Genomic DNA, 15,407 nt, shown 5'->3' on the forward strand with positions numbered 1-15,407 from the left:
AAATCTTACAGGAGCACAAAGCTATAATTTTGCACACATGCACGTGAAACTAAACAGGAAACTACTTTTTTCCCTTAATGAGGTAATTTTCTGTTGTTTTGTAGAATTCAAATTTAGAATTTCTATTGATAGAAAAAGTATGATAATTATTCTGAGTTTCTATGCAGCTAAAGCTCTTTTATTACAAACGTATTTTCTTCCCTTGCATTAAAATTAATGTATTATTAAAACTGATTATGATTTATATATTTATAAAATGAATTAAACTTTCTATGTTCTTAATATATAAATTAAAACGTAATTTAGAAAATGCATACATTTAAAATTATGTTATATTTAGTAGTAACTACATAGCATAGTCTGAAAATTAAATGAATAAACTGATAAGATGAAGCAATTTGGAAATTATGTAAGAGAGGAAAAAAAAATGCATATCTTTTCTTAATTTCAAAGCGAAAAAATCATGGAGAGAGGATTAAGAGAAGAGCTGATGCTGGATAGAAAAGAGTGGAGAGGATAACGACACACAAGCTGACTCGTTAACATAAAGGAGAAAATAGTAAGAAGAAACAATGCACATCGTACATTGGCATGTATACATATAAATATATTGTATTTTTATGTTAAATATGCATATCTTTTTTATATATACGAGGTATATATCAATGTTCTAGAGCAGGGATGGAAAACCTTTTCCACGTGCCATACAGCATGCATAATTATCTTTAAAAATATTTATGCCAAGGTTTAAACTTCAAATAACGATTTTTAAATAAATCACACGAATAAGTGTAAACTAAATATAAAACCGTAATGAAAAAATACTGAAATTAAGGTAAATTAAAAAATATAAATTGTATATGTTGAGTGCCAGATAATTTTTTCCAACGTGCCACAGGTTCTCTCGTCCCTGTTTAGAGTGAAACACTCGTAAAAATTTGGATTTGGACGATTAAAAGACTTTATTAAAACCCTTAAAGGTTAAAAAAAACGTTGTTTTTAATCATTTTTACTATTAAAACATGTGTATTTCCGGATTTTAAGAGGTAAAGTTGATACAGATGCAAACCATAAAGTGATTTCCTGACGAGGTTTTCAATCTAGACCATTGAAACCTCATATAGATATAATTTTCTCTCTCTCTCCCTCTCATTATATATGAATGTGCGTACAGTTGTGTAGGTGTGTAGATGTGTGTGTAGATGTGTGTGTAGGTGTGTGTGTAGGTGTATGTGGGTGTTTTTCTTATTTCTAAATTTTTATTTAGTTTTAAAATTGAATTTGCTACTGCTATTTATAGATCTAGATCTTCGCTTAATAAATTAAATTATAGGAATGCTTTTTTCTTCTTATAATAATTTCTAGAACCATACTTCATATCATTTATAATTTTCTAATATATACATTGGAAAATTATGGCAAAATAGTATATGAAAAAAAGATACTGCAATAAACTTTGAATTAAATTTACAAGATTAAAATATTTTGAATAAGTGTACGATATTGTATTATTAAATTTAAAAGCATTGCGTTAGTTCTATCTTTAGCAGTGAAAATTTCTTAATAATATATGATAATAATAATTATACATAAGTCACAAGATACAAAACGTTATAAATTGTGTTAATTAAACTTTTATAAAATATAATTCTTATTTACGTTTATTTCTAGATGCATGTAATTAGTAGTAATTAGTAACAATTAATTAAATTATATAAAAGTTTATGACTTTTATTATCTGACACGTTTTTATCTTAAAGAATTTTGAACACTTTGCTGAATTAAAGGAATAACGTTTAATTTACATATTTATCATGCATTTGTTGTTGTCATAAGGGAATTCAAAAACAATCTTCAAAGATCTTTGAATGTTACATACAAATTCTTTGGCGAATACAAACATTAACAAGATACATTTACAGAACGTGTTATTTACTTTTATCTTCGTCTTTCACACTTCACAATTGTAAATTTCTCAGATCGAATAATTTTTTTCCTTTTCCTCCAAATTACGTGGCCCACCAATGGATAAAACCACTGTACAGTGGTAGTTGGTCGCCGGCTCGCGCTTCGCCACGTGCAGATTTCTGGGTTTTCTTCACGTGCATGACACGTAAATAGGGGCCAGTTTCCTATAAAAATTTTCTCGAGAGACACTCCCCCTCGGTAGATTGCCTAAATGTTGCATTTTCCTTACCCATCAACCCAATCGAAATTATGTGAAAATAAAAACTTTAAATAATTATAATATAATATATATATTTTATTAATCCCATTTTACTTAATTTAAATTTCAGTTTTATATATTTATTTCTATAAAAATTTCGAAACTTTATTTCAGATATATCATTTAAAAAGAGGTTTTCGCTTAATAGTGATCTATAGTTTAGCTTTTTTCAGTTAAGGGTCAACTAGTCAATTATTTAGGATATCCACTTTGCTACAAGACATTCGACTAGGCGAAACGATTTATTTTTATTTCCTTCCAGCTTTTGCTTCTGGTGATAATTCTTCTGGAGTAGAAATGCAGTAAGTTATATCTGTTCAGAAGTGCAAATCTGTGTATCGAATTTTCTGTTGTATTCACTGGTCCTATCTCCAAGAATCGAAAAGCAATTAACTGCTACTGATCTTTTGATAGTTTAGCAGAGGGATTACCATAATTGTCTGGAAAATTTTGCATTTCGCCGATCGAAAATGGGAATTACCCAACTGATCCAAATCGAAAATTATAAAGGAATATTAAGCGAAAAAGTAAAGAAATAAATCCTCAAACTTGATGCGGTTTGACTCGCTTAAATTGCTATTTTAGAAAAACTGCAAGAAATAACCCAACTTCTATTCCGGTTGCTAAATTTTTCTATCGTTCGAAAAGAAACATTTTTGGAATACTTTTCGAAGATAGAGCCGAGAAGAAACCAGTATGTGAGGTAATAATGACTGAAGTTGAAACAGAACGATAAAAAATTCCTTCCAGATGTCCGAGGAAACATCAGCAATCCAAGAATTGTAGAAAATAAAAAAATTTTTACATCTTTCTATATATGTACGTATATATATAGAAAGATGTAAAATTTATCTTAAATAGAAAATCGAAAAACAGACAATCTATACAAATCGTGTTTTACTTTTTATCTATTTATTTTTTTACCTAGCAATCACTTTTTCTACATTCTAAAATCTAACTCTTACTACACTTTTCCAATAATCTAGAGTTGAATTGGAATTTAGCAACCGTGGCATATTATAATAAGAAAAAGTCTTCCATTCTTGATGGAATTAAAACTTTTTACTTTTCCAAAGAATTTCTATCGTTGTGCCAATTAAGCATTGATCACGTCGTCTATTATCCTCCTGTAAATGGAATTTCTATTCCGTTGCGTCCACCATAAAAAAATATATAAAAAAACTGAAACATTAACATATCACCAGTTAGTGATATAAAAAGAACAAATGCATTGTACACAGTTAAGAAAAAGAGAAAGAAAGGGAGAGAAAGTGACATATGTAACTGTCAAATTCAGTGTAAAATCTATGAGGATTTTTTCCCCCTTCTCTTACTTTTTGTAGAATACGTTATGAAATAATGAAAATAAATAACTGTAGAAAAATGGGCCAAAGTATTTATTAAGAGAAAAGTGGTTGCCATTCTTTCGTATGCTTGTCTAACGGTTGGAATTCGTGCGATGGAATTGTATAATCCTCTTATCCAATCATTCTAAATTTATTGAGGTATTATAGGATCTGTAGATTGTTAGTATGTGAAACATGGATAAAGTTAAATCAATTTTTTATCGTAAAGTGCTTTCAATGTAGTCGAGATTGAAATCATCGAAGCTTTCTTCCTTTAAATATAAGAACTTTACAATTGCAAGCAAAAGTGAGTTTTAGCATCTTTTCCTTCCTTATATTTCTACTGATTGAAATCGATACCACTTGTACTTTTCCATTGATAATGAAATGAGCACTGTAACTTGTCTCTTCTTGTCACAATAAATGTAATTATATTCTTATTAGAAATTTCTATATTTCCCAATTGCTTTAAATAAAAATGCATAGTTTTTGCTGCATTAAAATATGTATATTTTTTTCTGAAACGAATAAAATTTTAAATTAGTTACTTTAAAAAATTTGCACATCATTTCCATTTTCTTCGTTAATTATATATATAGTTTTTTTTTCTCTTAAGTTACATTGCAGATAGATTAAGTATTAAAGAGGAAGCGTTAGAATGAAACATTTCTAAGAGAAAAAATAAAATCGAAGCTATTGAATTAAGGATAGAGAAGTGGAACCACTTTTTAAATTTAGTTTCAACTTGATAAATACATATTTCAGTTTCCTGCACTTCTCGATTTAAAAAAATAAATAAATAAATAAGCTTACCAGTGGTCGAGTGGATGAAACCACTGAATACTGGTAGTGGTGGTCGTAGGTTAGCACTCGACCAACCAACTGGCCACGTAAAGTTTTTTAAGGTTTCTTCACGTGCCAAACACCTAAATAGGACCAGTTTCCCATAAAAAGGGAAACTGGTCCTATTTAGGTGTTTGGCACGTGAAAAACCCCCTCCCGGGAGATATCCCTCTTAGCAGATCGCCCATATGTTGCGTTGCCTTACCCCATCAATCCAATCTTTAAAGAAACACTTTAAAAAATAAAATTGATATTAATCGATTAGAAAATTTTCCATCTTCTTCAGAAATTCGGAATCTTTTTTCTATTATTTTAGATCATTTTTAATGCCGGTAATTATTAGAAAATCTGTAATATCAGTTAACAAAGTAGGAGTGAATGTGATTACATACTAATACCACTGGCTGCCAGGACACTGGCTGTTGTAGAAGTGTATTTGTAAGGATTTATAAATTTTAGATAATGTTTTTAAAATATAATAAAATATTTAATATTGTATTTTGTCGTAATTGTATTCGCTATTTCATTAGTTAGAAAGCTTGCAGCAATATTTGATAATTTAATTATGTATAGCAATCAGAGAGTCGAATGAGTAGTTGATTAGTGTCCTATTAAATGGAGATTTTGCTTTGGGCGAATCAACAATAGTACATTAACTGGAATGGTTAGCTAAAGGGATAAAGTCTACCGCCCGTGTAAATCACTCTTTATGAGATTTATGTGGTCAAAGTAACTCATTAGCGCGTTTCGAGAATCGTCAAAGAATATTCGCAGCTACAGAAATTCAAAGAATAAATAACAGGAATGAAACGAAAATAGCATTATGAGACGATAACTTTGTGTAACTCGAATCCCATTCCACGCAAAGTAACTCTTCGAATCGCATAAACTTCAAAAATTCAGATGGGAAAGTGGGTAAATTCCTTTTTTCTAGAGTTTTATTCCGCATGCTCCGTCGATTTACAACGTAGCTGACGTTGCAATGTCCGTCACATGACCAGACAAGCGTAGGTGATTGATAAGTAGGGTCGTGACAAATTGATGTGGTTCTACCCCACAGGACTTTACATCTAAAATAAAAGAATTTCTTCTAAAATCGTTTTGTCTACTACAATATAATAGCGGTGACATTGATGGACTGTTTAGAAAACATTACTTTTGGATATCGAAATCTAACTATCGCATGGGTCTACTTAGTCTTAAACGTTTGTGGCTAGAAAGGATCGTTGCCGTTTGCACTCCCTTTTCAAGAATTATCGATATTCTACCATATACACTACGATAATTAATTAATTAATATTAAATTAGAGAATATTTACTGAAGTTTGTTTGCGCAAATATCACGAAAATGGATATTCCATAAGGGAAAGGAGGAGACTTGGCATGCAATTTCTCAATTTTCGCATTGAATTTTGGCCATTAAATACCGTCGTTAGGTTCTAATGAACATTATCAGTTCAAAACTTTCAATCAAATTTTACGATCTCGAAATGTTTCTGAAACCGAAATTATTTTAGATATTTGAATCTTGTCGTTAGTAATGTTTTAGTTTCATCATTAGTTCTAGTTATTCAAGATGGCCACCGAACTAATGATAAACTTGTACAACTTTAAAGGGATGATAATCGTATCAGATACAACTTATTTTATTTTCCTCCCCGCTATAAAACTTTCATTAATCAAGTTTCCTAAACGATTTTACAAACTTTTTTAAATCAATTTTTTTAAAAAATATCTAGACTTAGATACATAAAAATGATTTTTATTAGAATAAGGATATACAGAAAAGAACTATAGAAAAATCATACACGTAACGTTTACATTTATATATATTTATTTATTATGTGAGATGAACACTAAATTGTACCGAGATAAGATTTACAGACATGATGTACAGGAAATAGCTAACCGGGAATTAAAAAAAAAAGGCAAAAGAATAAAAAATCACTTAGACCAATAATCTTCCTTCGTCTATCTCTGTAGGCTGTGATTCTAATGTCCTTCTAACGCCTGACCCTAAACAATCGATCAACCGAGTTCTGAAGACATTACCAGTACAGATCATCTGAAAATACCTTCCAGTATTTGGCAAAATCGTTTTCAAATCCTTGCAAGAAATATTTGATTTTTTTTACTTCACTTTCTTTTCTTTCTGCAAAGTTGGTTGGTCTTTAGCTTGCGTCATTGAAATCTTGGTTTGTTTAGATGGGTGAAAAATAACCCACTATTAAATAGGTCACGTAGTTCCTTCTTTGGAATCTTTCTAGTCATAAATCTCCAGGTATTAAAGAGTATTTGAAGAGAATGAGTTTTAAAAAAGTCTTCCAAAGAAAGAAACCACTTTTGATCACGCGCCATTCAAATTAATTTTGCTATTAATCCCGCTGAGAAAATCTGTTTTGGTCAATCTTTTTTTAATGGTCTTAACAGCGTCATTGTGCAAAATTATAATTACACTCGTAGATAAAAATTTACCACTCCACCGATTTTTTTAATAATTGTTTTTCCTTTTTATAACACATATAAAATTCTTATTGGGGCTATTTTTTATTAGTATCAAATAATTTTTCACGCATTAATTATCTAATAAATATAAGATTAAATTGACAAATCACTTGGGAGAAAATGGAAGATGATCTTTCTGGTCAAAAAATAACAACGCGATGCAACAAATTCGTTGTATGAAGATAATCCTAAATATCCTCGAATAAATACATAGATAAAAAGTAATGAAATGACACAAGAGAGAATAAATATAATTCATTCGGATACAAATACTTTGCTGAGATTCTTTCCTAGAGTAGTAATGACTATAAGCACACGCTAGCGACCCTATCAAATGATAACTAAGTTCGAGGAAAGTCTTCGTGAGCGCCATCTTCCAATAGTCTCGAATACGTTTACATCAATGCGTTCTGGTCCACTTCAATCACGAGATGTACAAAAAACTGGGAGGGGTAGATGACGTCACGACGATGGCAGGACCGAAGCGAGAGTTGTCCTCTTTTTCTCACTCTTGCTAGTCGATGAGAGGCGCGCTCAAGTTGTCTACCAAATCCACGCTGGTGGCCTCGTATCCGGGATCCGGACAATGGTTCCTTTCAGAAACGCCTCCACGCAGGTTCAATAGAAACTTGTCCGGGTCTTCGCTGGGAATATACCGTGAGTGGTCTGAGTTGATTGATTTGGTAGGTCATTAATATCTTTTTAAAATAAACAGTGATATCTACATGCCGTGCTGGTTTAACCTCTTTTGCATTTTACGTTACGCTTCAATTATAATACGTAAAAGTTATACTAAATTATATGTTTAACTACACGTGAATTCCAGCACGACGTTTTCCTAATACAGGCGAATCGTTAAGTAGTGTTTAGTAAAGAGAAGGAAAAAAGTTCCAGTAAATAATTCAATTTTCTAAGTTCGAGAGCGAAATATAAATTTTTATTTTAATTAATTTTTTTATTTGTTTAATTTGTTATTGTTGCTTTGTATTTTACTATATATTTTAATGGGATTTGTTTATTGTTCGTTATATCAGGGGGTGGCAATGTCTTATACAGGCGATGTCTTAGCGACATCGCCTGCATAAAAATAAAAGAAACTTTAATGAAATTTTGTCATTAATATTGCTTCGGATAATCAACATTGATAGGACCATCTGTGAGCGTGATTTTATCCTTTCTACTTCCTTTCTCGTTTATTTCTGTAGTTAACGATTCATCCCGATAACACGATAGGCAAAATAAATCGCTTAATTTCGATAAATTAATTAAAGAAAAATACGTCTATGGAGATACTCACAGTTTTTGTTGCTTAATATCGGAACACGATCTACTCAACTTTCTCGTGAAACGTTGATAAGTTTTATGCACCCTGCAGTGACAGATAACGACCACAGCCAGCACAATTAAGCAAGCACCTGCCAGTGCAGCAGCTGCGATATAGATGTTGTGTAGATGGTCCAGAGTTACGTCTGTAGCATCTACGTTATCTCTCTCCGCCACGTGCACCGAAGTGTCCTCCAAAGTGCGTGGAAGTGGTTGAGCAGGATACATTCTTTCTGCAATTATAATAATTAATTCTATAAGCGCAAATTTTCAATTTTCCACAAAGTTTAATTGTCAACTTGTTACCTTCGCATATATCTCCGGTGTAACCAGGCAAACAAGAGCAGAAAAAAGAATCCAAATTCGGAAAACACGTCCCACCGTTTTGACACGGGCTTGGATAACACGGATCGTAATGTTGCGTACACCCGGGACCTGAAAATATTTATATTTCAAAATGTTACAGCTACGGCACACCACTTTTCCTCTTGTAAAAGCTGTAAAACGCCAAATGGCCAACGATTATTTAATGTCTGACTGCAATTCTAAGTTGTATCGTATTTAAAATTCTCATCTCGTAATAGCAATTTATGCTGTAGATAAACCAAACTAAAAATGGATTGCTGACTTTTCACGTTTTATTTAATAGTTTCAAGCGATTTGATTAAAAAAAACAAAATTAATTCAAACTGTAAGGATAATATGTGATTGTATTTATGACTTGATCTATACTTATGATTCTTTTATAAGAATTTTCATGTTAACTATTCTTCGTATTCTGTAATTATAATTGTGTTATTAGTGTTTTTGACTTAATTCTTCACTTGTAATTAATTAGGCTGCAATTAAAAAAAAAAGTTGTCCTATAAATTCCCACTGTTTGTCTGTCAGTCTGTTCTTAATCTCGATAAAGGTGGAAATCGCGACCGAATACGGAAAGCTTAGGGGCAGGAGTCCTAATTAACTATATACGAACTTCCGAACTAGACCAGAAGTCACGTAATTTCAATTCAAAACTTTTCCCTGAACGAAATTACATAGATGATCGGCACGACTCTATTGTTATCAGGAAGAGTATGATGTACAGGGACAAGATACTACTAATTTGAGATAGAGAATATCTATTTTAAATTAAATAAATTAAGAATATGATTAAAAATGGTAGCCAATTAAATTTTGTTTTTAAATTCTTTCCTTCCTAAGGGCGCTAAAAAGATCATTTTCATGGGTGGGTTCGGCCAGACCCACAACTAGGGCATCCGGGTAATGAGGGAAGGGGCACGAAATATACGAGACACACTTTCTATAAAAAAAATTCCTGGAGTTTTCGATTGTCCGGATTCGAACTCGGATCCCTCCTGCTTAAATTTTTTTTAATATTAATACAAATAGTTTGCAATATTTTACTTTTATTAATATCATTATTTTTTCTGTTTTAATAAATATTTATTAACTGTTGTAAATATTTCAGAATGCATAATATATTTATGTATTCTGTAATATTTATTGTGTGAAAATAATTTAATGCGCATAAATATTTGTAATTTAAAACCTTTCAAAAATCAATATACATCTTTAAATATTCATTAAAATAACTTGTCGACAAATTTTCATTTTAATATTATTTTAGCTGTCAATAAAGATATATTAAAAAACGTCGTTTTGATTTAACATATTTAGAGTGCAAGCTCTAACTAATTCTGCCAATTATCTTTAAGAGCATTTAATATCAACAGAACTTCACAAGGAATATTGAATTGCTTTCAATTTTTCACCAAAGAAAATAATGTCTCTAGGGTATATTCAAGCAACTCATTTAAATTTTGAAACGAATATTTTTATTAACTTTGCGGAAACTCGGAAGATTTTAATTTTAAAAGTCAATTTTGGAAACTAACAAAAAATATCCCCCCCAAAAAAAGAATACTTTAGCTTTTCTTTTGTCTTTTTTTACTTCTCTCTTTCCTAAACAAACTTTATCATTTTTTTGTCATTTTCCACTGATTTTTAATAACTCGCAACGAAGTTTCTACATTTTTTGAATAATTAAACATCACATTTGATTAAAAATATCTTTAAATTATTATTTTTCTCGAATTTACAAGCGTTAATTATGATATAAATCACGCAGACATCAATTACTTCGTATAGAACTGTTTATTGTTATGAGTAACTCGGACTAATATATACAGATTTTGAATGTCTTCGACCCTTCAAAAATTCATATAATTTAACAATAAATAGCTATTTTAGTTGACATTAGCTAAGAATAACATTGACTGCATAATAATGAGTTCTCTAATCTTAGCTTTAGAATATCCAATCTTTAAGTAGACGATTCGATGCCGTGAGCGGAATACTAAATATCAGTACATCTCCATGTAAACAGTTAGATGATAACGGGAATTTTTGTAACAGAAATGATGATAACGACTAGTGAGATAGCGAGTAACATGAAAAAAACGTCAATAAAAATCGTAGATTTTATCATCTTTCGGATTTATAGTGATGATAATTGCTTCTTTGTAGATTTTGTGTATTCTTCTCTATTTTATATTATATTCTGTGTAATATTTTGTATATTATTCTTATAATTGTAAGTGTACGAGGTATTTATCATGAAAACTTCTGTTAAATGTGTGTTAAAATTTATATAAGAGATTGTAAATATTATTTTTGAAGTCATTAATTCTATTACTTGCCTTAAATATGAAGCAACTACTATAAATTATTCGAAATTGTAAAGAAAAATGTGTTAAAATTTCGATTTTAACAACTTTTTCTTCTCTCTTTTTATATAATTTATTGATGCTCCCTTAAGTGAGTTGTGATTCATTATTAAAAATTTTCTCTGGAATACGACAACGTATTACTTATTCTAATAAGTTAAATTCTGTAATGATTATTTATGGCAGTTGGGTTAACATCTTTCATGAGTAACAAAGTTCTGCTCACTTTATCTGGTATACCTTAGATAAGAACATTGAAGATAGAAAATAATTTCAAGTAAAATAAAAAGGTTTCTTAAGCATTTGTGTCTTTGATTATTTACTATAATTTTAAGCATAATATGCTTAGATATAATTGCATATAAAGTATATATATATTAATTTTGTAGAGTATATTTGTATGAACTAACATTGCATAAAGCAGTGGACCTTTAATATTTTTCTATGGCACTCTAAGAAATATCAAATTATTCGGTTAAAATATCAAAGATTTTGATCAAATTGCTTGATCTGTTATTAATTAACTAATTATTAAAGCCTTGAATAATGGAAAAATCTTTAAATTTCATGATAAATCTATCCAAAATAAAAACAATCACACAAGCTAAATTACGTAAAGATGTGTTTGATCTTGGATGTGTGACTAATATATCAAATCTTTTATAGCAATTAATACGTTAAGTTAATATATATTATTATATATACGTATATATAATTAAATACATTATTGGTTTACAGTTAAATGATATATTGATGGTTATAAAAATTAAATGTTTTCTTACGATTTGAATAAAAGTTTGTTATGCATTTATAAACATCTCTTTATCTATCAACGTTAATTCCGAAGTTTACACAAATTCTATAAGCCGCATCACAACTTTCAGTATATCATGCATAAGAGTTTAGGTTGGAAATGTACTAAAATATATAAGCAACATTAAATATTCATTCCAAAATAAGTGTTGCTTATTTAACGCAACTGTCAACGACTTGTGACACGTCCTTATCTTAAACTTATCGGATTTCTTTCCGAAAGGGGGAGATGATTTCAATTCTAATCTGAGGTCAAACATACTTTTCCATCTTCTATTACTTTCACTCTCCGAGTAGATACGTTATTTCTGCTTAAAAATTTAAGTACTAAAGTGCTTTTTAGGTATATGAAAGGTTCTGTTGGTATCCTAATATATATGTTTTCTGCATACCAGGATGCCTATAACTACTATATATCATTATTAATATGAAATAAACGTGTGGAAGAATAATTTATAGCATGCGTTTAATAATATTTTAATTTAAAACTAATCATGTTTATTAAAAATTAACAATTTAATATTCTCTTATGCGTAAATTAAATTAAAAATTAAAGTTAAATTAGCTTATAGTTTATTGTTTAAATCTAATTTAATTGTTAAATTCTTATTTTGAAAGCTTAATATTATTATTATCATTTAAAACTTTTTACTTATTAAAATTTTTTCTATTCAAACATTTTTTAAGATTTTACTTTAAATTGCAAAATTCCTTCAACAGAATTGGAATAGAAAATAGCTCTATCCTTTTTCACACTTTATTTTATGACTAGTATGGCGTGTTATCAAGGACATTTCGAACATCATTCATTTGCTTTTTTATGCATTTCCATAAATCCCTTTGGCTTATATTGAACGACCTATCAACTCTATGGTATCATCAAATCAGAAAAGAGGATAATGTATTCTAGCATTGCTCTACATCCCGCATCCTTTCGCACATAAACTACTTTAATTTCGTCCGGTGTGCTTACATTTATCAGAAAACTATGCATCTTGTTTAATTTATATATTAAAAAAAGACAGAAGTTTACCATTATAACCCGGATGACAGATACAGCTATAATTATTTCCTCTGTCGACGCATTGGGCCGGTGGAGGGCAAGGATTAGGTTTGCAAAGGTCTACTTTAATCTGGCATCTCCTGCCGATGTAACCGGGTCCGCAATGGCACTTATAACCCGCAACAAGATCTTCGCAATCACCCCCGTTAATACAAGGACTGGAATCGCATTCGTCGTATTCAAACTCGCAATGATCGCCACCGTAACCTAGATAATGCAATTTATTAATTATGGAGTATTTAAATATGATTTCGAAGGTCATCCAACTCACCTGGTAAACAATAGCATTTATATTTTGCTATACTATCTTCACACATACCATGAACGCAAGGGTTCGATAAACATTCGTTGATGTTGATCTCACATTCTTTTCCTGTAAATCCTTGTGGACAGTCACAATAGTATGAGGTCTGATTACCGTGGCAAGTGGCATTGTTGTGACAAGGCTTCTTATCGCACTGATTAACTTCTTCTTCACATGACTGGCCTCGATAACCTAAGAGGAGGAAAAAAACTCGATTTAATTTAAAGCATTTTATCTCGTAATATCTTTGATAGTTGATTTGATAGTAGCCCTGTTAACAATTATTACAATCGGACGACTTAATAGACACATTTTTATGTAAAATAATAACAGTAAACACAGTTTAATTATCGTCATATAATTTATTCACTTAAATTATAAATAATTTTAAAAAAACAGAAGGATAAATCTTCGTATCTAATATATGCTACACTCTGAATTAAGTAGCATAAAAGTTGACAACTGTAATCGACCGAAAATTCATATTAACTTCCACTAAAAGCATACTTTGCGACAGTTAAAATATGACTTTAGAAACCTATAATCACATTAATTGTACGTAGCGGATATGTAACAGAATATTTATTCGATTATATATTCAAGTATAATTACGATAATTCAAGTTTAAGTTCCGACAAAAATAAATTATGTCATTAAATATTAAACATGGGAGAAATTAATCGCGATGTGACATGCGAAATGTATCGTAAACATTATTAGTGACAGGGGGAAAAAATGGTGTAACAATCGCTTACGTAAATACATTGCATAAAGACTAACTCGTCTCGCCAACATGATCATTGTCAATAACACACAATCAATATAGTCACTTGTCAGAAAAAATTGTCAAATGTCTGCAGAAAGAAGACCGTGGTAGACGGATAAAGCGATCACAGTAACAGTAATCCTCTCTGTCACCGTGTTATCTCAAGAACGTTACACCGAGTGTACAAATGCTATCTACACTCTACACACACAGACGCGCGTGGCATTAAATTATGAAGGTTTCAATTTAATAGCTTTGCCATTTAAACTAAAATAAACTTTACCTATTAATATCTAGCTTTAACTATATTATATCCTACAACAGTCGAGATTTTCGGGGAATATTTAACTCAAATATTAGAAAGTTTTCTCAGTTTATATTTTGATTTAATTTTAGCATTACATTTGCATAAATTACATTTGAATAATTATTAAGTTATTAATTTAAACGTGCCGAACAATCAATTGAAAATAACCTTGACCATGACTTTTTTCCAAGTCCTTAAGAAATTGGAACATAAATACTTTTATAGCATTTATGTCCCATTTTTGTTGGCAAAACATTCTTTTATATCTTTATTATTTTTAAAAAAATATTTTCTTCATAAAAATAAAATGCTTTCTCGTTACCGTAGAAAAGTTCCCGTGTGATAAATTAAATTATATGAGTTTAAAAATAGCGAGTGTTTTTTTTATTTAAAAAAGTTTTTACCGTGAGGACATAGACATTGATAGGTGGTCCCAATCAATCCTTCGGAGATGTCTACGCAGAATCCTCCGTGCTTACAAGGGTTCCCATAGCAACCATCTCTTTCTCCGCAGTATCTCCCGCTGTATCCTGGACAGCAACGACACGTAAAAGATGCCTACAAGAGAAAAATATTCTTCAGCATGTGGATGGATCGGTGAGATTCTAATATCAGCTGATAAAATAGACACAAGAGCAATCAATATCCAAAATTTCAATCGCAATTCGACACGTCCAAACAATCACATAGGACATTTTGACAAGTAAGAGAAGTTTTAATATTGACAATGTCATAGTGGATCCTTTGCAAACATTCTATCGATTTTGAGAAGAATGTGGCGACAAGAGATATTTGTTTAGCTATTGACTATATGGGCAAAACGGGATAGGTAAATCTTCGATAAATTTGGTTAAACAGATAGAAAAAAAGATGATAATTCGATACTTTATTTTATTATCAATTCTTGACAATAAAAAAAAATTGATAAAAAGTATTCATAAGGAATTAATAATTTCTTCAAAAAGTCTTTTCTTTTCTGTTTTTTGTTAAAGTTTTGATATATTTTTCCAGTCGTAAACTCGGTTTGTTTATGATTTTTTCTTCAACATTTAGGCTAAAACTGGCATTAGAAAGAACAAAATGAGCAATTATTTGTAAAAATATAGGTTCCATTGTTTGAAATAAAAACATATTACTGTTTAGATTTGTATATTTATTATAATATAAGGTAAAATTTTTAC

General features: G+C 30.2%; 1 protein-coding gene across 5 annotated transcripts in view; it reads right to left on the reverse strand.

The window, feature by feature from the left end:
- Nucleotides 1-6,162: 6,162 nt before the first annotated feature.
- Nucleotides 6,163-15,407, reverse strand: part of LOC136989153 (delta and Notch-like epidermal growth factor-related receptor) — a 49,669-nt gene continuing 40,424 nt past the window's right edge. For 4 of the 5 annotated variants that reach the window (XM_067287251.1, XM_067287254.1, XM_067287255.1 and 1 more), the window contains exons 5-10: nt 14,631-14,784; nt 13,121-13,345; nt 12,820-13,056; nt 8,551-8,679; nt 8,219-8,477; nt 6,163-7,565 (exon numbers count right to left, since the gene is read on the reverse strand). In XM_067287251.1, coding sequence (XP_067143352.1) covers nt 7,436-7,565; nt 8,219-8,477; nt 8,551-8,679; nt 12,820-13,056; nt 13,121-13,345; nt 14,631-14,784 — 1,134 coding nt within the window. In that variant the 3' untranslated portion in view covers nt 6,163-7,435. The remainder of the gene's footprint in view (nt 7,566-8,218; nt 8,478-8,550; nt 8,680-12,819; nt 13,057-13,120; nt 13,346-14,630; nt 14,785-15,407) is intronic. The other variant, XM_067287252.1, reaches the window with a different exon arrangement.

Source organism: Centruroides vittatus, unplaced genomic scaffold, assembly GCF_030686945.1.
Source record: "Centruroides vittatus isolate TY-2023 unplaced genomic scaffold, ASM3068694v2 scaffold_435, whole genome shotgun sequence".
Classification (NCBI taxonomy): domain Eukaryota; kingdom Metazoa; phylum Arthropoda; class Arachnida; order Scorpiones; family Buthidae; genus Centruroides; species Centruroides vittatus.